Source organism: Lethenteron reissneri, chromosome 42 (genome assembly GCF_015708825.2).
Source record: "Lethenteron reissneri isolate LAM-NWPU_2019-01 chromosome 42, ASM1570882v1, whole genome shotgun sequence".
In the NCBI taxonomy this organism is placed as follows: Eukaryota; Metazoa; Chordata; class Hyperoartia; order Petromyzontiformes; family Petromyzontidae; genus Lethenteron; species Lethenteron reissneri.
In genome coordinates, this window is record NC_083820.1 from 9072737 (window position 1) to 9093414 (window position 20678).

Genomic DNA, 20678 nt, shown 5'->3' on the forward strand with positions numbered 1-20678 from the left:
TTTATAGTTCATCGGATTCCTCCAGTATAAATACATATTCAGATTCTGATTCTGAGATGCTTACAGCTCATGAGGCCAGATCCAAATGTGAAGGGCGGCTTCCAGGAATCGTCCAAATGATTTTTTCCTCACTCCATCTGGGGGGGGGGGGGGAGGAGGGTTGGGGCAAGCTGCACACACAGAGTGGAAATGGGGGGGGGGGCGGGTGGGAGTAGTGGGGGCCACGGTGGCGAGATGTTAACTACCTCGCCTGGTATACAGGAGGTCGTAGGTTCAATCCCAACCCTGACACCTGCTGCTGTATATTTGGAGTTTGCGTGTCTCTCTCTCCGTGGTGAGATGTTAACTACCTCGCCTGGTATACAGGAGGCCTTGGGTTCAATCCCGACCTTGACGCCTGCTGCTGTATATTTGGAGTTTGCGTGTCTCTCTCTCCGTGGTGAGATGTTAACTACCTCGCCTGGTATACAGGAGGCCTTGGGTTCAATCCCGACCCTGACGCCTGCTGTATATTTGGAGTTGGTGTGTCTCTCTCTCCCCATGGTCGCGTAGATTTTTCTCCGGGTCCTCCGGTTTTTCCCTACACATTTAGAATCAACGTGCGTTTACCGAATTTGGCTGCTATACATGTCCACGTGATGATAAGCCACTTCGTTGAGCTATAATTTGTGGCCAGGTCGCTTCTGAAAAAGAGCTACACAGCTCAGTAGGCCTTACCTGGTACAATAAAATATAGTTTAGTTTAGGTAAACTTGCTTAAATAGATATAATACATATAAATCTTGAATTAAAGCTTTCGTGACTGCAGAAATTCATATTCTTTGGGTCTTTCGGTAAAATCACAACACAAGCAATCGTCCTCCTTATGACGATTGCTTGTGTTTTGATCGAAACGTCGTAATTTTTTGTTATTTTCTTTGAACCTATATACGTGACTTTACCAAAAGACCCAACGAATATAATACATACAATCTTGATTTGAAGCTTTCGTGACTGTAGGAATCCATACTCTTGGGTTCTTTCGGTAAAGTCACGTACGTAGAAAAATAAAATAAAACAAAAAATAATATATCAATAATATAGTGATATATTATAATTTTTTGTTTTATTAAATTTTTCTACAATACGTGACTTTACCGAAAGAACCAAAGAATATAATACATATATACACACACACACACACGAAGTGTTTGGTAGAGGATAGGGCGTTGAGGGCCCAAAGAGTAACGGATTTTCATCTCTTTTTTTCTTGGCGCGAAGCCAGACTTGTAATTACGGGTTTAACTTTAAAAAAAATGCACCGTTGCCAGCCGACCTGTTTTCTGCTCTCAAAAATGCACACGTTTGTTGCCGAGACGCAAATTAATTAAGGGCAGGAAAAAGCTGGGTTCTAGGAACAAGGCTGTGTTTACACCGGCCCCGTGAAGTGGGTTGTGTTTCACGAATGCAGCGAGGAAGATTGATTAGGCCGGGGGGGTAGGTAACGATGCCTCGCAAGTTGCCTGGTGTTAATGTGCAATCATAACGGGCGTTTGTAGAGGGGGTGAAGGTAGCAAAACCGAGCAGGTTAATGTTAATACTTGTTATGATTTACAAAAAAAATATCAGTACAACAACAAGTTGGGTTTGGGCAATTTTTGCTCGTTATGTGCGAAAAGTAAATTGAGAATATTTTGGGAAAGTGTCGAGTATATGGCAGTGTGCGTGTGTGTCATCAGTCATCTCAGTCAACCAACGCAGGAGCACCTGGGTCTGTCCCGTGACCTCCTGCCAGCGAGCCCTCGACAAATCACGTGATAGCCTCGTGGTGCACCTGGCCTGGCACGAGCACCGCGGTGACGTCACCGCCACTTAGCGGCGAACGGTGGTGATTGTTGTTTGTGGTGATGGTTGTGGTTCACGTGGTGGTGCCCCTGTGTGTGACTCTGCCTCTGGTGGTGTGCGTTCGTGGTGGTGTGCGTGTGTGCGTGTGTGCATGTGGCAGGGTGTGCGGTAGCGAGTGTGTGGTGGTGCTGGCCACCCATCCCCTTTGTGTGCCATGCCGACTTTCATAAGTGCTCGCTAACAGTACTTGCTCCAAAAGTGATGTTAAGGTTATAGGGTGGGTGTTTGTCTTGTGTGGTGGTAGTGTATGTATCCATAATAAAGGGTTTTTTTGGGGTTAGATCGCTTAAATATAAATGTGTCGTTAAACCCGCCACCACCCAACACAGCCAATTAGTAAGGGTTGTCATGTAAACAAAACGTGCCAATTCGTTACTAATTCAGCACATCGTGTGTTGGAGAGTGGTGATTATAACCAGCTTCATCAGGCGATAGTCAGAATTATGATTCGATCTCTGACCCCCAGGAAGAGGCTTGCAGGTTTGCTGAGCGTTTCTGTGACATATTAGGGGGGGGTCCCTCAGGCCAGATAACATCACGGGGCAAGGTGGGGATGATCCTGCTGGGGCTGCAGTGCCTCAAATATTGTAAGTAGCTACTTCCTGTGAGTGGCTGGCCGAGGTGCCATCTGTTGAGGAAGTACAAAGAGTGATCCTGAGTCTGAGACCAGCAAATTGCTGAGGGATGGGTGGCATTTGTTTTCAGACTGCCCAATATCACATACTCACACGAGGAGAGGCTTGTTGGCACCACAATGTTGTTTCAGGCTAGGGCAGTTCTATGCAGACGCTATATTCTCTGTGCGTCTGCTACAGCAGAGGTGTAAGCAATTTCAACGAAACCTCCATCTCTGCTTTATTGACCTCGTCAAGGTCTATGATACCATCAATAGGCCAGGCATCTGGGTTGTTCTTTATGCTTTTGGGGTCCCGACTCTCTGCTCACAATCATCGAGGACATTTAGAATGGTGGGCAGGCCTGGGTAAAGCTACGCGGCCAGGTGTCAGAGCCATTCCCTGTTCACCTATGGGTACGGCAGGGATGTCCTGCGGCTCCTACATTATTTAACTTCCTTTTCATTCTCATAGTTCCAGAAGCTTTCCATGGCTTTCCCAGAGTAATTTTCCTCTGCTAAGGATACAATTGGAGGCTGATTTATGCCCGGATGTGGTCAAGGGATGGCTGCCGATTGTTCAACCATGTAAGCATGCTGACGATCTGGTAATTGCTGCTCATTCTGAGTTAGAGGCTCTGCTGTTGAACCTGGAGCATGTCACGAAGAGGTGGGGCCTTACCATGAGCCCCACCAAGATCAGCCTCTGTGCATGAGGCTCTTTAAGGACGCTACTGGGCAGTTGGAGGCAGTCGCCTTCCGGCAACAGCGTTGTGCAGCGAAGCGACACCACAACACCGACTTGGAACACAGTTCGGGAGCACAGGTGGTGCATCAGCCAGTCATATCAGTCCGTCGATGCACCTGGGTCTGTCCCGTGCAGCTCCGGCCAGTGAGCCTTCAACACTTCACGCGGCCTCAAAGGGCACCAAGCGCGGTGTTGGTAACGTCATCGCCGCCGTGAAGTGGCCAACTGCGGCGGCGGCTGTTGTTGTTGTTGTTGCACGGGCACGCGCGCGCCCGGCGTGCGCGTGCCCGTGCTTGCGCGTGTGTGTGTGGGTTTTTTTTGCGCTCGCGGGGCTCCACGGTGCGCTCTAACCGATGGTGTTAATTAAAATGGCCTCGCGCGATGTGGCACAAGTGTGCCAATCACGGGAGGGAGGTGTGTTCCAGCGGTAGCAATCCGCGGGTGTGCAGACCTCCCCCCCCCGCTCGCCGTTAAAACAACACTGAACCGCCCAAACAATTTTCACGATTGCTGAAGAAAGAAACCTCCACGCGGGAGGTTCGATCGCCCACACAGAGCGACGAGGCGCACTGTGATGATAATTGCAACGTCGTCACGGCGGGTTTCTGTTGTCGCTGTCTCTCCAGCAGCAGATTGAGAATGGATTACATTTTTTCGTACACAACTGCAACAGTGGGTCTGAAATGTGACATTTATATCAGCGCTTCTTCTTCTGTGGAGGTACGATTAGAGGGAAACCAATTATCTCTGCAACGAAGCATTGCCTTTTAAGCGCGCTTTCAAATCGGCTGCGGTCAAACCACGCAATCCCAGCGTGGGTCGTGTGAACGTCTTGTCCAGCCAGCGACATCATAACTATCGGGTCCGTACGCGGTGCACCTACACCGGGGGTCCACATGCCGGAATGACCCCTGAACAAGAAAGGAGAGGGGTGCGACATTGGTGATTACCGGACGGAAGGTCCCATATTTGATTCCGTGCACCGGCACTCCAGCACTCAACGAAAATTCCTTTCGACACGGCGGGGGCGGCGAGTGTCATGTGACCGCATTTGCCAGCCGGGAGAGGAATTTCTGCTGAACTCGGGCCGCGTTCTCGTCTGAGCGGAACGACGGAGTCGACGGGAGACACACAGAGAGAGAGAGAGTGAGTGGGCGGTATTGCGGAGCGATCAGCAGCCGCCCGCGTCAGACCCCTTTGTGAATAGGAAGCCACGGCGCGGTTTTGTGTGTGTGTGGTGTGTTCGTTATCAACAAAGCGCATCGCGTGCTCACCAAAACCCCGCCGTATCGCCCGGCGCGTTCGCCCGCACGCCGCTTCCTGCGTCGCGCCGCTATTTATAACGGGACCTCGACCCTCGGGGTGAGTCACGCTGCACCAACGGGGGGGGCGGGGGGCGTCGATCGGCGAACGCGCGAACGGCGAACGCGAGAGGGACGCGCACGGCGCTTCTCCGATCGGCCGAGCGTTCCCGCGTGCACACCCGCGCACGTGGACACCTCCACGAGGTTGCGTTACCCCAGTCGTCAGATCCTTCCACTGTCACGCAAGCCGGTCGTACAGCTGCTGTGAGTTGGCCCTCACCGTCCGGAATATTCTCCAGGGGGCTCGCCCTCGGTCCACCTTCCCGCTCCGTAGAACCCACTCTCTCCTACCTGTCTCCTTACACCTACCTGCATTCCCCTTTTACCTACTCGCCAACCTCTCCCTTCTCGTCTCACTCTACTCCCCTCCGCTCACTCTCCTCCCTCCCCCCTCACATCTCACATCTCACTCCACTCCCCTTCCCGTACTCTGCAATCTCTCCCCTCTCATCTCAATCTACTCCCCTCCATGCACTCTCCTACCTTCTCGTCTCACTCTACTCCCCTCCACGCAGTAGAGTGAGATGAGAGGGCAGAGCCAGTATAGCGCGTGGCTCGTTGCTCCTTCTCTGCTGCTGTTCCCCGTGTCTGTATTTGCCTTCCTCTATCTGTCCCCTTTGCTCACATCCTCCCCCTCTGTTCCATCGCAAACTCAGGACCTTCCTCTTTCCATGTGTACGCTGCTGTATCTCTCTCCATCCAGATTCCTCAAATCTCTAGAAGCGTGTTTCGCCCGATTTCTTGTGTACCATACCTCGAGACTCTCGGTTGCATTCAGAGGATGCTTCGTAACCCCACGTAGTCTGGTGTAGCACGACAAGCGGGCTGGAAACGATCAATGGGTGAACATCGGTGACTCTACTATTACGATGTAGGTTGCTGTCCTTCCCCCGCACCCCAATTAGCACGGTTGACTACATCTGTGTGTGTGTGTATGTGTGCACGCGCATCGTTAAATCTGTTTGCTGTGATGCCGTTTTCCCCATCGGGTACAGATTTCAATTAGAGGTGCCATTGGAGTCGTTCTTTCAAAAAAGGTCGTAATTTAATTAATCCAATCAATTCGGCATCGGTGTTCCTCTGGAATGCCGTCACCGCACTTTTAACGCAGACACACTCGAGCAAGGTGCAAAACACAATTACCGTAAAAAAACACTCGATAATTACACCGTATGTGTGGCCTTAAAATAAATAAATCGAATAGGCTGCGTTTCGGGCAATGGGCCTTCTTCATGGCAAATAAGTGTGGAGGCCAGACAGACAGTGGACGATAAGAGTTGGAGACTGTCCCTGTTTACGCAATGGTTCCTGATGATTGAGCGCATGTGAATAGTTAGCCATTGAATACCAGACACAGACACTTCATTAAGCACAAAAAGAGTATTATTTAAAAAAATGAAAAACGCCGGAGGAAACGTTACTATGTATTTTTTTCACGACCTGAAGACGACCTGACAACTTGATTTCATTTACACCTCCGTCATCGGAATGGGAGAGGGTTAATTGGGGTCAATCAGCGCCTCGTGTTGATTAAGATTTTAATTTGAGCTGGTAATTTGACACGTCTCTTCTTTTCCTCGTGCATGCCGGGGGCCCCCTTGGGCTGATTGCCTGGGTCGCTTGCTTTATGGCCTGCGCCACAGCGAGGCGACGACTGACGCGCCACCGATGGCCGAGGCGACGAGGGCACAGCTTTTGCGCGAACTATTTTACACTGACGACGAAGAATGTTTTTGACGAGCAGCTCACATCGCGAGAAGCAGCTGCTGAAGCGTTGCCTTAAACTTAAAGGTAGAGGTGGAGCCCCTGCAGCGGGCACCACGGTGGCTAGGAGATGTTAACTACCTCGCCTGGTATGCAGGAAGTCGTGGGTTCGATACCGACCCTGATGCCTGCTGCTATATATTTGGAGTTTGCATGTTCCCTCCATGGTTTTCACCTCCGCATTTAGAAACGTGCCTTGACAGTATTTGGCTGCTATAAATGTCCACATGATAAGCCACTTGGTTGAGCTATCCTTTGTGACCTGGTCGCTTCTGAAAAAGGGCTGTATGGCTCACTGAGCCTTACCTGGTAAAAAAAAAAGATACCAGGTGTGGTATGCTTGGGCTGCAAGGCCGCGTGGGTTTTCCTCCGGGTCCTCTGGTTTTTCCCACCGCAATTAGAAACGTGTGTTTAGAGTGTTTAGAAACGTGCGACAAATTTCCACACGATGGTAAGCCACTTGGTTGAGCTATCATTTGTGGCCAGGTTGCTTCTGGAAAAGAGCTCTATATAGCCTAGTGGTGCCTTTCCTGCTAAAATAAAACATCGTTTAGTTTAACTGCCTGCTTCTTATAGCACTGTGTTGGTGGGAGTGTCGCCTGCTCTTCCTAATTCATTCAAAGCGCGTTCAATTTAGACCACGGGGTTGACCTTTAGGCCACCGCTGCGCATTGTGTCGGGAAAACTGATTTGCGAGAAGCGCGCTTTGCTTCATCAGCTACGCGCGGAGGTGTTGATCGGGAAAACGCCGCTTGTTACCAACGCGCGATAAACCAATCTTCGTTAGGTATGTGCGGAGGTGTTGCTCGCATAATTGGCGTGGTGCTGTAATGCTGTCACGTGGGGGATGCCAACGCCAGGAAAATGGAAAAGGTTAAAAGCGCAGCCCCTGCAATTACTCGCTTTATTAAGAGGCAGTCCGAGAAAAATCCCCCTCTCCAGTGCATTTCCGCCTACTCTTCCACGCTGGCCGAACCATCTTATAAGAGGTGACATTACCCACACTTTACTCCACCATACGCAACCTGCGCATCCACTAACCGCGGTGTACCCATTGATACTGTCGGGTGGTGGAGGCCACCCGCAGAGACGCAATGGAAGCGGCGAAACCTCTGAATCACAAGTCCAGTGGCGCTAATGACCACTACACCGCGGTGGCTCCCCCAGGGTGCCACCGCTCTTCCGGTAAGATTCAGCATCATTCTCAGATTGCCTCCCCCGATCACACGGCTCACGAGAGACTGAAATCATCAGGCAGCCGTGCGGGTCCGGTGCCGATGTCCCCGTGCCGTGTGTGCGTGCGCGCGACGTCTTGTACTCTCAGTGTGCGCTCGCTCTGCGTGCGTGCGTTCCCCATCCAAGCGTTCGAGACTCTCAGCCACGTGGAATGAATAAATTAGTAGAAAAAAAACTCCCATTGTCACGTTCCCTAAATAACTTTCCATAGGACGTATCTCCATTGTACAAGTCGCTGTCGCCGCGCACACGCAACCGCCGGTTGGTGTGAAAGTTTACACCTGCGGGTGGCTTCCCAAGTGGTTTCCTACTTGGGGGAATCGGACCCAGGCCCCAGGCTGCTCAGAGGTGCGCCCGCACAACGTGGCGCTGGGTCTCGTAGACTGCGGGTGGCTTGGGCTCACGAGGATTCACTTGCCCAAACCTATCCAGAAGCTCGCGTTCTAATAGCTCGGTTGAAGAGGTAAAAAAAATGCCACCGTTTAGTTTTTTTAATTGTGCAATCGTACGTGGTCGTGCTGTAGAAATTGATTCGCGAACTGCACCGACAAAACAAAAAGCTGTTTAAAACAGGTGTTGGAAAACCCGGATCCGATCCCGGGTTTATTAACGTTGCCCGCCCTTGTGTCCCGGCCACCGTCGCATTACTCTCTGCATGGCTACTCAAACGGCTGTCGGTTTGTTGCGGTGCGCTTGCCGTAGCTGGCGGGTGGTGGTGGATAACAGGGCTTTGGCCGCCCCCAAATCCTCCTCACCGGCTCGAAAATTTGTTCACAGGTCACACAGCCCGACTCGGCGAGAATGCGTAAGGCCGCTACTAGATGGCAATCCGTGAATCCGTGATCCGGGGGGGTTCGTCAACCACTCGTCAGTCTATCACTTGCTCAGCCAGCGGCCCTGTCGTTTTAGAACGAACATTCTGTACACTGCGCGCAATTCAGTCCATGTGTTGCGATCAGCTGCCCGAGCTGCCCAGCTACCATCAGTACCACAAGTGCAAAAATCTCATTCAATCGATAAATAAATGCATAGTTAAGCCGCCTACGCGAACGGCACAAGATGTCACATCTCACCACGTCTGCGCCGTGCGTCGACCAATGTAGCCAAAAAGGTGGAATGTTGTGACAATGAGCAGCAAGTTTCGAGACTTTGTGAAGTAAATTCTACGTCTCTCATCTTTTTCAGGAGCACGAGGCCGCCACGGCACCGGATGAATAAAGGTCGTCGAGGCGCGTGACGAGCGGTGGAATGCGCTACGATGGACACTTTGGAAACCACGTTCAGCCACGGGCGGGGAGGCGCCGCTTCTGCCGTCTGAACCGTTGACAAACCGCACCGGCTCCGACGGAGAAGCCGACCGTTGCCCCTGGTGAGAAGCAGCCACAACCACTGGGGCGATGGCGCCGAGCACGTGAGCGCCCTCCATGGCCGCGGCTCCGATGCTATGACGAGCACCGGGCCAGTGGCACCACCAACTCCACCTCCTCTTCCTCCTCCCGCATCGATGATCGGCAAGGACAGTGCTGTCGAGCAGGCCGGTCGCTCTCCCGGCAAAGCTGTCGACGCGGCAAACAGACCCCGCGCCTCGGCAGCCACATCCCTGGAGGCCGCGCGGCGGGCCGTGGAGCTGGGCCCCGCCAAGCCGGTGGTGGCCGATCGTCATGGTGACCGTGACAACGATCGGAGCGGACCGACAGATCGGGCTGCTGTCGCCGGAGTTGCGCACGTTGAGTGGTGCCGGGCGGCCGCTTGCAGCGTCAGAGAGGAAACCGGGGAGAGGCCCGCGCCGCTCGCAGAACCGCACTCAAAGGCCAACCACGTGCAGCAGCAGCAGGAGCAGCAGCGGCAGAAGCAGTGTGAGGAGTGGGAGCACTGCTTGGGAGCCCTGACCGTCCCCAGCCGTGGAAGAAGAAGGTCGCGAGGAGGAAGGTCACACAGAGAGCGCCTGCTCACGAGGCTGTCTCCAGCGCCGCCGGACCCCGACCTCGCGACTCCCGGCCCTGCGGCCCGCCGAGTGGCGTGGAGCCCTGGGAGGTCGCCTCCCAGCAGCGCGGCTCGTGGCAAGCGGTGGCCCGGCGCGGCGCACGAAGCGCCGCCGCCGCCACACGGCACGAGCGGTGCCCGCGGAGGTGTTGGCAGGAGGAGGCGGCACTACTGCCGGGACGGGGAGGACAAGTTGAAGAAGCCGGGCAAGTACGCGTGCTCCTACTGCGGCAGGGCGTGCGCCAAGCCGAGCGTGCTGAAGAAGCACGTCCGCATGCACACGGGCGAGCGGCCATACCCGTGCCTGGCCTGCGGCTTCTCCTTCAAGACCAAGAGCAACCTCTACAAGCACTGCAAGTCGCACGCCCACGCCGTGCGGGCCGCGCCGCTCTGGCCCGCTGGCGAGTCAGGCAAGGGACTTGGGCTCGGTGCGGACTCGGAGGATCCACCGGGCGGCCCGTCGGATGGGGAGAGAACGGACACGGACGTCGAGTGCTGTGCGGACGAGCGTGCTCCCCGCGACATCGACGCCTCAGCAGGGGGAGCTTTCAAAGCACGACAGGAAATATGGAGGTCGCCGCGGGCTGCGCCGGCCCTCTTCGGTGAAGAGGGGGAGGTGAAGGAGGAAGCGCCGAGCCGCTGTTTTGCAAACAAGGGCGTTTTGGATACACGCAGTAAGGAATTCTTTCCAAGGGAGATGATGGGGAAGGGAAACGACGTCGGCGAAGGAGAAGTCACACCGGGCCTGGCCGCCTCCGCCCTGCCACAGGTGGTGGTGGTCCGGGCGGGCCAGGGTGGCCGCGCCATCACAGAAAGTGGCCAGCGGAGCACGGACGTGCAGCAGCAGGCTCCCACGGCGGCGGCGGCGGCGGCGAGCGACAATGATCTCCGCTCGGCGAAGCACCGGCTGTGGCGCAAGCGGGAACTGGAGTCGAACTCGTCGGGGCACCTCCTCACACCGAGTCCGTTCAGCAGCAAGGGGAGCACCGACTCGGGCTACTTCTCCCGCTCGGGCAGCACTGAACTGTCGCTGGCCAGCCCGCTCGCGCCGATCGTCACCACTGGCACCAGCGGCGGCGGCGGTGGCTACAACGCGCCATCATTCGCCTTTCAAGGGTCGGCGGGCAGGGGTCGCGCGGCCGAGCGTTACGCGCGCACGGGCTGGTGTGGTGAGACTGTGGAGGACGACGAGGAGGACGTGGAGGGGGGGCCGGCGGATGCGAGGACATGGAGTGACCCTGCGCTCTCTCGCCGAGGTGGCGGCGCTGGTGCCGGCAGCGGCACCAGCGCTCAGGGACCGCACCCCTGCCACGACTCCGGCCGCCGCAGGAGCTCGAGCGCCGACCCTCCCGTGAGCGTCGTCTTCAGCGGCGCCAAATGCCAGAGCGGGGAGTTTTTGGATGTGCCCGTGTTCGAGACGGGCGGTTTCTTCCGCAGCAATTCCATGCCGACGTGCAATCCTTCGCGAAGCGGTCATTCGTCGGCCGGGCACCCAGCCGGCGCCAGCCTGTCGTTCGACGAGTGCTTCCCGAGGAAGGGCGGCTCCATCGCCGGATCCTCTCCGGTGCTCGCGTACGGCACAAACCCTCGACCGCTGGTGAGGCAGCAGGCCGTGGAGCTCCCGGCCTGCAGGGACATTCAAGGGAGGCAGTGTCATGAACAGACGAAGGTCACCTCCGTAATATGGCAAAGCAGCGGCAACTTGCTCTCTGAAACGGTGGTCCCGCTGGAAAATAAGACGGCCGTGGCCCCGAGTTGCCAGGGCAGCGGCGTTAATGTGAGCGTCAACCGCACGGAGAGGGACGTGGTGACGGCGAGGCTGCCTCACTGTCCGGGGGCCTTGGACCGCACCTCGCTGCAGGGAAAACGGAGAAAACCCAAAAGCATCAGGGACGAGGACGAGCCGGACTTTGTGAGAGGCGAGACTTCAGTGTCCGGCGGAGGCGAGCCGGTGCAGGAGCCGCCGATGGACGTCACGGGAGTTGGCGTGGGTCCCACTGCGATGTTGCGTTGGCACGAACGCACCCCCTTTGCGGAGCGTGAGTCGCCGGCGGGGGCCATTGCCGTCACGCCGTCGGAGTCACCCGCCAATGCGGCCGCCAGGTTCGCGCCACGACGTGGCCAGAGTCTGGAAAGCGTCGTGGGCCGGCATGCCGGCAACAACGAAATCTCCGTCATCCAGCACACCAAGTTGCTCGGCCGCCCCCACTCGTTTGAAAAGTCCGACGCGGGACGCTCCGGCTGTGTCGTGCTCCGCCAGTCCCTGTCGGCGGACCGAGCCCGAGACGGCATCACGGTTCAGCAGAACTTCCCTGCGACAGCTGACAGCGAGAAGGACGATGGCGGTGCAAAGGTGCGTGGGGGTGCGCAGCCCGACCCGCAAGCACCGCGCAACGGGAGACTCATCCGGCAAAGTAAAATTCCGGAAATCTTGGTGACGGTGGAACCGGATGGCGACCAACAGCAGAACGACTACCTCGGGGAGGAGCCCGGCAAGAAGCGGGAGGAAGAGTTCCAGTGGCCGCGGAGGAGCGAGACCCTGGAGAAGCTTCCGGCCGAGAAGCTGCCCCCCAAGAAGAAGCGGCTGCGCCTCTGCGAGCTGGGCAACGCCTCCGTGGAATCGAGCAACGACTCCTCCGTGTCGGCCCCGCTCTCCCGCAGCCCGAGCGCGGACGGCACCCTCTCGCGCTGCTCCAGCCTCTCGTCGGCCTCGCTCGACCACGCGGAGGGGGGGGACGATGAAAAGCCCAAGAAGGAGCCGGCGGAGAAGTCCGGGGAGGAGGGTGCCGCCCTGTTTCTGACCGTGCCGGGCGCGCCGCCGCGTTCCCCGCTACAGCCGCCCGGCAGGGGAATGCGCCGCGCCGCGTCAGAGCACGGACCGTGCGGCGCGGGCCCCGGGCCGCAGGCGGGCCGAAGCAGGTCATTCGACGATGGGATCCTGTCGGCACCCTGCGTCCCCGTCGCCGCCAGTCTTGGACGAGCGGCCGCGGCGGGAGGGCGCCGGAAGGCGTACCTGGAGCACCTGGCGAGCTTGAACGGACACCCCGATGCGGCTCGCGCGGCGGCATCTGCCATGGCGGTGGACGGTTATTTGCACCTGCACAGTGCCAAAGAGTACTCGAAGCTGATGGAGAGTTGTGATGCCTCACCGGCTGACGTTCAGCAGCAGCCCCAGCATCAGGTCTTCCGCCGAGAAATCCCACAGCGCATCGGAGTGTATGCCTTGTCTTCGGAGCGTCCAGGGTCACAGCCATATCTGCCGGAGCACGCTTTGACCGTACAGAGACTGGACTCCGAGCTGCACAGGCCAAACCTCCAGTGGGCTCCACACCATGCCTCCGTTCCGCCGCCATTCCCGCCGCTCCCTCTCTGCCACCGTCCCCACACTCAGAACAATCTCCTGCCGTGTCACCAGCAAAAGCAGCACTTTCCCAGGCACGCGTTTCAAAATCCTTTCGAACGCTTTCACTCGGAGAGCTCGTCTCGCCCTCCTGGCCCGGCAAGCCCAAGCTGTGCAGCAGGCAGTGCCGAGTCCCGTGGCAGACGCTCGCTCGATGGGAGCCGTGTCCAAACAGTGGCGATCGACCCCCGTTGACGTTGGCTTGAAAAACCATCGCTCGTCCAACCCCCAGCACATGCCGTCCACCAACACAACTGCCCAGCACGTGGCACATGCAGCGTTGCCGAGGGCTGACGTGGGGGCGGCCCTGCGGACGTGCGGCCGTATGTTACAGCCGTCGCCGTTGGCGTCAGCGGTGCCCGTTCGCCGGCCCTCCGTCTTGGAACCCCACCCTGGCCAGCGCTATCTTCACGTCGCCGTCCCAGCTGGCCCACCCCCGCCTGTGCCAGCCTGCCGTGGTAGTCTGTCACGTGACCGGTGAGGAGGGAGGCGCCGCTCTCATGGGTTCCTCTGACGAAGCACCGCAGCGTTCTGCGCGGGCGGCGAAACCCCCGCCGCCACCGCTGCCGCGCGGCGAGGCTTCCCATCTCGGGGTTTCTGCTTCGGTCTTGCAGAGGGACCAATGCGCCGCACGCCTGGGAGACGTCATGCAGGCAGCGCCGTCAGGCTGCCGCCTGCCACCTGGTGCCAGCAGCAGATTGGGTCCCGACGAAGGGGAGGATCGGCCCCGCGGCGCCGCCGACCCATCGTCGCGGCAAGGGACTAACGGCGAAGCGAGGAAGCAAGCGGAGCCCCCTCGGCTGAGGAAGCCGGTGCTCGTCCGGCAGTTCTGCACGACGGAGCCCGTGGAACGCGATGGCTCCCCGGCACACTGCGATGCCGCCGTGAGCGGGTTGTTGCCGGCGGCCCCGGGAACCCGTCTTGGAGGTGTTCAAGGCGCCCCTGCGGACGATGTTCGGACCTCCGAGCTGCCCTCCCAGGAACCCGACGGTCACGGCCTCACGGAGACGACGGCCGCACCCTCTGCGCCGCAAGGGCTCGCCACCACCAAGTCGGCGGTGCAGGTGCGGGTGCTGCTGCCAGCCGGGGCGGCCGCCCACGGGGGCACCGGCTCTATCACGGTCCCCGTGCTGCAGGCGGTGGCCACCCCGAGTCTGCTGGTCCACGTGGGCCCCCGGCCGGGCCTCGCCGTCCTCGTGGCCGACCTGGCCGAGGTTCAGCAGCTGATCCTGCCGGGCCTGCGCACGCTCACGCCGGCGTCCTGGTGCATCCTCAACGCCCGGGCGCGACCGAGCACCGTCGCCGCCGCCGACACCGCCGCCGCTGCCGCGGACGGCAAGGCCTCGGTGTACGGGCCGTGGGAGCCGGCTAAGAGCGGCGGGAGCCCCTGCGGCGGCATTCTCCCCGGCGTATCCACGCACGCGGCGCTGGCACTCCTGCGGTCCAGGCAGCGGACGGGGCCGTCCACCTACAGCACGGCGGCCGCCTGCCCCGACAGCGCCTGTGCCCTCGTCCACTCGGGCTGGTGGAGGAGGCCTCACGCGGCGCAGGTGAGGAATGTGAGCGGCGTGGCGGTGGCGGCGGTGGCGGCGATGTGCACGTGTTTGCGCCATCGGGGAAAGCATTTACTTGTTTGGCCTCTCACGCGCTAAGTGGAAACTGGCTACGCTGTTGGCAAAATTATATTTTCTTTTGTGGAACGGGGATTCTTGCCAAAATCAAGCCCCTGAATCGTGTACAATTGTTTTCTTTATGGAATAATACTTTTAATAGCTCACTTTAAGAATGATCAGAGCAACGCCGCGCCGCCAGGGAGCCGAGCAAGCGCCCTTTGTGCCGTGCCGCGTGATCTGCCGGCGTGGCCGTGGCGCGGGGACCTGCCAGGGCCTGTACAGATCGGTGTGGTGATGGCTCCCTCCCTCTCTCCCTCCCTCCCTCCTTCCATCTTTTCCTCACTTCTCCCCCCATGTTCCCTCACTCAATCCCTTCCTTTCTCAATCCATCTCTCCCTCCTTCGTCACTCAATCCTCCACCCTCGCTTAATCTCTGCCTCATTCCTTCCCAGCCTATTTCCATTCCTCCCTCCTCTTCACTTGCTCGGCGCTTCCTTCACACCCTTCACAAACTCCTTCTCTCTCTGTGTCGCGCTCTATCACCCACGTTCCTCCATCTGTGAGTTTCGACATCTTCTGGGAAAACTGGTGCTTTCCTGAACTTGTATCAAACCGTTCTTCAGGCCATGTCTCTCTCTCTCTCTGACCTCTCTCCTCAGCTCTCGCTCTCCTCCCCCTACTCTCTCCTTTGAGCTCTCTCCCTCTTCTCCGCACTCTTCCTCTCCCTCTCCTCTCCACCTTGTCTTTCCTCAGCACGCTCCCACTCCCCTCCCCTCTCTCTCTCTCCTCACCACTCAACTCCTTTGCCTGTGCCTTGGCCTGATGTTCTGTGAATTCGGAACGCGCTCCGGCCGATGCGTGTGTGTGTGTGCGTGATGTTTTTAAGTGCTTCATTATTCATGTTTGTGCCTTTTTATATGCATGGAGGAGCGGGGGCAGGGAAGCAGTGGGCAGGGGGGCGGGGGCACTTTGCCACGTTACATTTTCACATTTTCAGTTCGTTGCTGATGAATTCAGTACGGGTGGAGGGGGGGGCAGGAACGGAAGAGACAGATGCTGTTTATGAGTGCCGATGATACGACTCTCAGATGCCTCGTCAGTGAGGATGAACAAAACTGGCAGCGTTCTGGAAAGTCTGACAGTATCGTATTATCTGGATCAGGAGACCCATTTTCCTGTCCCCCCCTTACCCTCCCCCCTTACCCCCCCCCCCCGATCCCCCATAATTCAAAGCAACAGTTGTGTGTGTGTTTTATAGTAAGGTCGATGTGTGTGTGTGTGTCACCAGATTTGTGTAACCTTATTGACACTGGGCACATACGTTTTGGGGGTACGTCTGCCGTTCCATAGCGTCTTATTATCCAGAGAATACGCAAATTATCTGGGCAGTTCCAGTAGTAAGGTACATGCGCGCTTGTTCGCATCCGACAGGCCATCCTGGATAATACTGGGGGTGTGTTGACCTTAAATCACGAGCTGTCTGCTTCACAGAGGACGTCAAATATTCCCTGATGTCGTTCGCAAGAGTAGACCGGTTTGCGCCGACATCATAATCCAAATTTTAAAAGTTACCTTCAGATTATTCAATTGGAGGCCCACACACACACAGGGTACCATTGCCCCCGACTGTGAAGCTAGCGCAGACGGCGTGTCTGTGGAACACAGCGCCTTGGTTATAACAATGGCACGAATAATACACGTACTAAGTGATGATTATAAATCAGGCAGTCTTACCGTTAACATTTCAAAATAATCCTCTTTACAGATGTGGGTTGTTAATCAAAGGTAATTATCTTGAACTTTTGCAAATGTGGCCTATTTACGGGATAGAAATCAGAGCAAAAATAACCGCGATCGATATTAAATCGGTGCCCCCGCATTGAGTTGTCTTTGCCGTGTCTTGCTTTCGCAGCCGATACCGGCGGTGAAAGTTTGCGCCCCACTGGGGAAGCCAGCCGCGACCGTCGTGGGCAGCCACGAGAAGGAGCTGGAGCGAGAGCGAGCGAGGGAGAACGCGCGGGAGAGTGTGCGGGAGAGGTCGGCCAAGGGTCACCACGACTCTCCATCGCGCGCCGCCAAGCCTGCACTGCCCTGCCGCATCAAGATCTTCGATGGCGGGTGAGAGTTTGCTGCGCGAAGTAGCGGGCGCTATACGGATGCAGTGCAGAAAGCCCAAAGGTCCAACATGCCAAGTGGCCGGCAAACAAACAGCACTTTTGAAGGTGTAACAGATTAGGGTTAACATGTCTCTGGAGATAAAAGAATCTGTGTGGTAGAACGAGACCTCGACATGGACCGAGGAATGAATGAGTGAAGTTCGGAGAAATGGAAGCCGTGGTAGTAGTAATAGAAGAGTGATATGGAGGTGACTGACCCACCGATGCGCGAGTGACTGTAGTGAAGCGTTGGGTGTGCGGGACTCGTTCGTTCCATCAGACTGACTGTTTCATCTCGTCCGCACTGTGTTCAACCACCACACTCACAAACCGCACTTGCCCCAACAGCATGCAAAGGTTATACGGGCGACCCTTGTCTTTGTATACGTGTCATTACGTGTTTGCTATCATGCTCACGTCAGTCAACACTCTGGTGGTCACCGTTGCAAATGCGGCGCTACGGTGGCGAGATGTTAACCGACTTGCCTGATATACAGGAAGTCGTGGGTTCAATCCTGACCCTGACGGCTGTTGTATATTTGGAGTTTGTATGTTCCCCCCGTGGTCGTGTGAATTTTTCTCCGGGTCATCCGGTTTTTCCCTCGACATTTAGAATCAACGTGCGTCCACATGATAAGTCAATTTCCACGTGATGAGCCCCTTCGTTGAGCTATCATTTTTGGCAGCCAGGTTGCTTCTAAAAAAAAGAGCTACATAGCTCAGTGGATAAAAAAAAATGATACAAAAAAAGAGTGCATCATTTAAAAATAAATAACAGGCAAACAAAACAACAGCTGCTGTTGAAGTTTGCTCACCGTTTGCCAATGTTACGGCTTTGGGCCTGGCGCTTCAGCAAATGGTGAATTTGGGCGACGGCAATTCGTACGCAACAACAAAAATAGGTTGGCGGTTGTCCAGGTGCGAGCGGCCGACGGTTATCGATTGGGGCGCAAGTCACGGTGGAGACGCAGGATGAGCAGCTTTGTAAATCCTGGCATTGTCTTCGGCGTTTTACTAAAAGTAATCCCTTCGGTGGCGTGGCTGTCGTTGGGTCACGCGCCTGTATCCTTTCCACGGTAAAATTTTCCCGGATGGAATGTAACCAGACTTCGGAGCGTATTTCTCTGTTTGAGGAGGTGGAATACCAACTTTTTATTTTACACAAGAGAGAATCTTGAATGTTCGCTCATGAACATATTTTAAAGATGCTGACATTTCAGTCACCCCGTGTCTGGGACTGACTTGAGTTGCTGATGGTGTGGTAGTGGTGCACGCCTGTAATCATCCAGCACTGCGGAGGCAGCGAGGGTTGGTGGATCGCACAAGCGTTGCGGTGAGACACGACAGGAACGCCGCGTGTGGAGGGACGGTGTTGGGGGAATGTTGTGGTGGGACGGTGTGGTGTTTGGACGGCGTTGCGTGTGGCGTGCGGTGTGGTGGGTCGCGGCGAGAGATGGCCGGCTCCATAGCATTTACGATCGTTGCGAAGGAATTAAAATATCGCCACGAGTGGCAGGTGAAACGGCCGCATGTTTTGTTTCCATAATCACGAGCGGTTGGTTGGGGGGGGGGGCTGGGGGTGTTTGGGCCTAGTGAGAAAGCCTAACGAGTCCTCGTGGGATGGAGCCTTCCTCCGTGCCGACTGCGACGCTGGCTCTGGCTTTCGCGAGTCAATTAGCAGTTTCGCTTCGCCGCTAATTCGGGCATGAGCCGAGTGGAGACACGACGAAACGGAGGCGCGTCGGGCTGAGTTGTCCGTTCGTTTAATCGTTCGTTTAATCGAGTTTCCTTTATTTATTTTTTACTCCCGTCATTTTATTACTTTTTTTTGCTGCTGGCACCGTCCGTGCGCTAGGACGAGTTTTCGTTTGCAAAAAAGTGGTGGAGTCACCCCGCGTCAATGAACGGCCCGTGGAAGATGATGTCACGAACTACTCTCGAAGCCTCTTCATTAGGCCCCCTTATGCACACTTGGGGCGCACCTGTCATATACACCCTGTCGCGCGTCAATCAAAACAAAGCCGTTAATTATTATTTTGCGGAGTTAATACTTTTTTTTGGAACATATGTGTATATGCGTACGTGCATAATGCATACCTGATGGATTTTGTTGTTCATTTATTGGCGATTGGGATCAGACCGTCAACTTGCAAAGCTTGAATCACGACCGGTAACACCCTGGGGGGCCGTGTGGCATCGCGAGGACCTGGGGTTTGAGAATCGCCGCTTTAACGCAATCGCATCGCTCAGAAGCTCCGACTCCACGGCCATAGTGGTTGCGGCGGTGGTGGCGACGGTCACGGTGGTGGTGGCGGTGGTGGCGGCGGTGGTGGTGGTGGTTGTGGGGTGGCGGCGGTCACGATGGGGGTGGCGGTGGTGGTGGCGACAGTGGCGGTGGTGGCGGCCGGGCCTTCAGAGACAATGACTGTGGTTGCGGTTGCCGTTGTCGTGGCGACGCCGGCAGGTACAAGTCGAACGAGGAGTACGTGTACGTGCGGGGCCGCGGGCGAGGCAAGTACGTGTGCGAGGAGTGCGGCATCCGCTGCAAGAAGCCCAGCATGCTGCGCAAGCACATCCGCTCGCACTCCGACCTCCGACCTTACCGTTGCCACATCTGCAGCTTCGCCTTCAAGACGAAAGGTATCGGGGTGGGGGACAGGTTGGATCCCAGAGGGCATCGTGCGATCTCTAACGACGGTCGCCTTGCTTTGCCGATGAGACTCGGAGGTGGTGGCACCGCTGTTGAGTGCGCGGCTCGGACTCGGGCTTTATTATTTCAGCTGCTAAGGCCCCGTTGAGTTAAGTAGCTCTGTCGCAAAGACGGCCACAGCTCGAGGCCGTTGGCAGTTGGCGGCGGTTACAGGACACTGCGTGGAGGGAATGTGCAAGCTAACCAAAGCAAAAACAACAAATGCACCGGGCCAAAACTTACCGCAAACCCAAAGTCTCACGGGGTTAGCGAGCACCTGTGGAGCGTGATGATGAAAAGAGGCAGCGGCTAGAGAATGGCTTATTGAGCACACAGTGTGCAGTGGGTCGGAAATGTACCGCACATATCAGCACTGCGGTGCCAATTAACGCAGCCTCAAGGTGCTTAAACGCTCTTCGGAATCTGGCGTAGATAAATTGCGGCATCCCAGCGCGGAACCTTGCAAATGCGTGCCTGGCCAGCTACCGGCGGTGCTCAGGCGGTGCAATTGCACCAGGACTGATGGGCTGGAGGTGGGGGGGGGGAGGACTCAGGTGTCCCGGGAAATGCATCTGGGAGGAAATTGAACATGGGGGCCTCAATTTCATTCCTTGCACCAGGGCCCATGCCAAGCACGCTACGCCGCTGCTCAGAGAAGTATAATCCAGTCCAGGTTTTTGGTCTGCTGTTTGCCCGCTGGAATGCTGCTGCTGCTGCTGTAAATGGCCATTCGCGGACAGCCCCCTTGTGTCAATCCCCTGCTGCATGAGTGCGTCACCACTCCTTGCGGCTCGTGGGACCGTACTGCACCGCGACTCGGCAGTGCGGCTAGGCGAAGGCAGCGCAGCGTGACGATCGCGGCGCGTGAACCACTGCACAAAGGCAACGGCAAAGATCCCCCGTAAAGTCTTTGACAGACTGTTGGAGCAAGTGCTGTCAGCGAGTAGCAGCTATGAAGGTCGGAACTGCACGCGACGGGCGTTGGGTGAGCCAGCAACACGCCCGGCCACCTTTGTCTCCCCCATAGCGATGTTTGCACATCGCACCAGGATTTAAAACTGAGTCGACCTAGGGGAGGCCCAGGACCGATTAAAATAATTGCCACTGGTGTTGGCAGCGATCGGGAATCGAACTCGGTTCGCTAGGTTCGTAGCGCAGCGCGCTAACCGTTGCGCCACCGTTCCCCACGTAAACACACACACGCACGCACTCATGCAGAGTACGCGCG

The 20678-nt window shown here is 56.7% G+C and overlaps 1 protein-coding gene across 1 annotated transcript in view; it reads left to right on the plus strand.

Moving 5' to 3' along the window:
- Positions 1-20678, plus strand: part of LOC133352839 (human immunodeficiency virus type I enhancer-binding protein 2 homolog) — a 39496-nt gene that overhangs the window by 9809 nt on the left and 9009 nt on the right. The window contains 5 exon segments of the mRNA XM_061568791.1: positions 8795-13085; positions 13087-13392; positions 13394-14542; positions 16518-16723; positions 19226-19401. Of these exon segments, the coding sequence (XP_061424775.1) occupies positions 9054-13085; positions 13087-13392; positions 13394-14542; positions 16518-16723; positions 19226-19401 (5869 nt within the window). The 5' untranslated portion in view covers positions 8795-9053.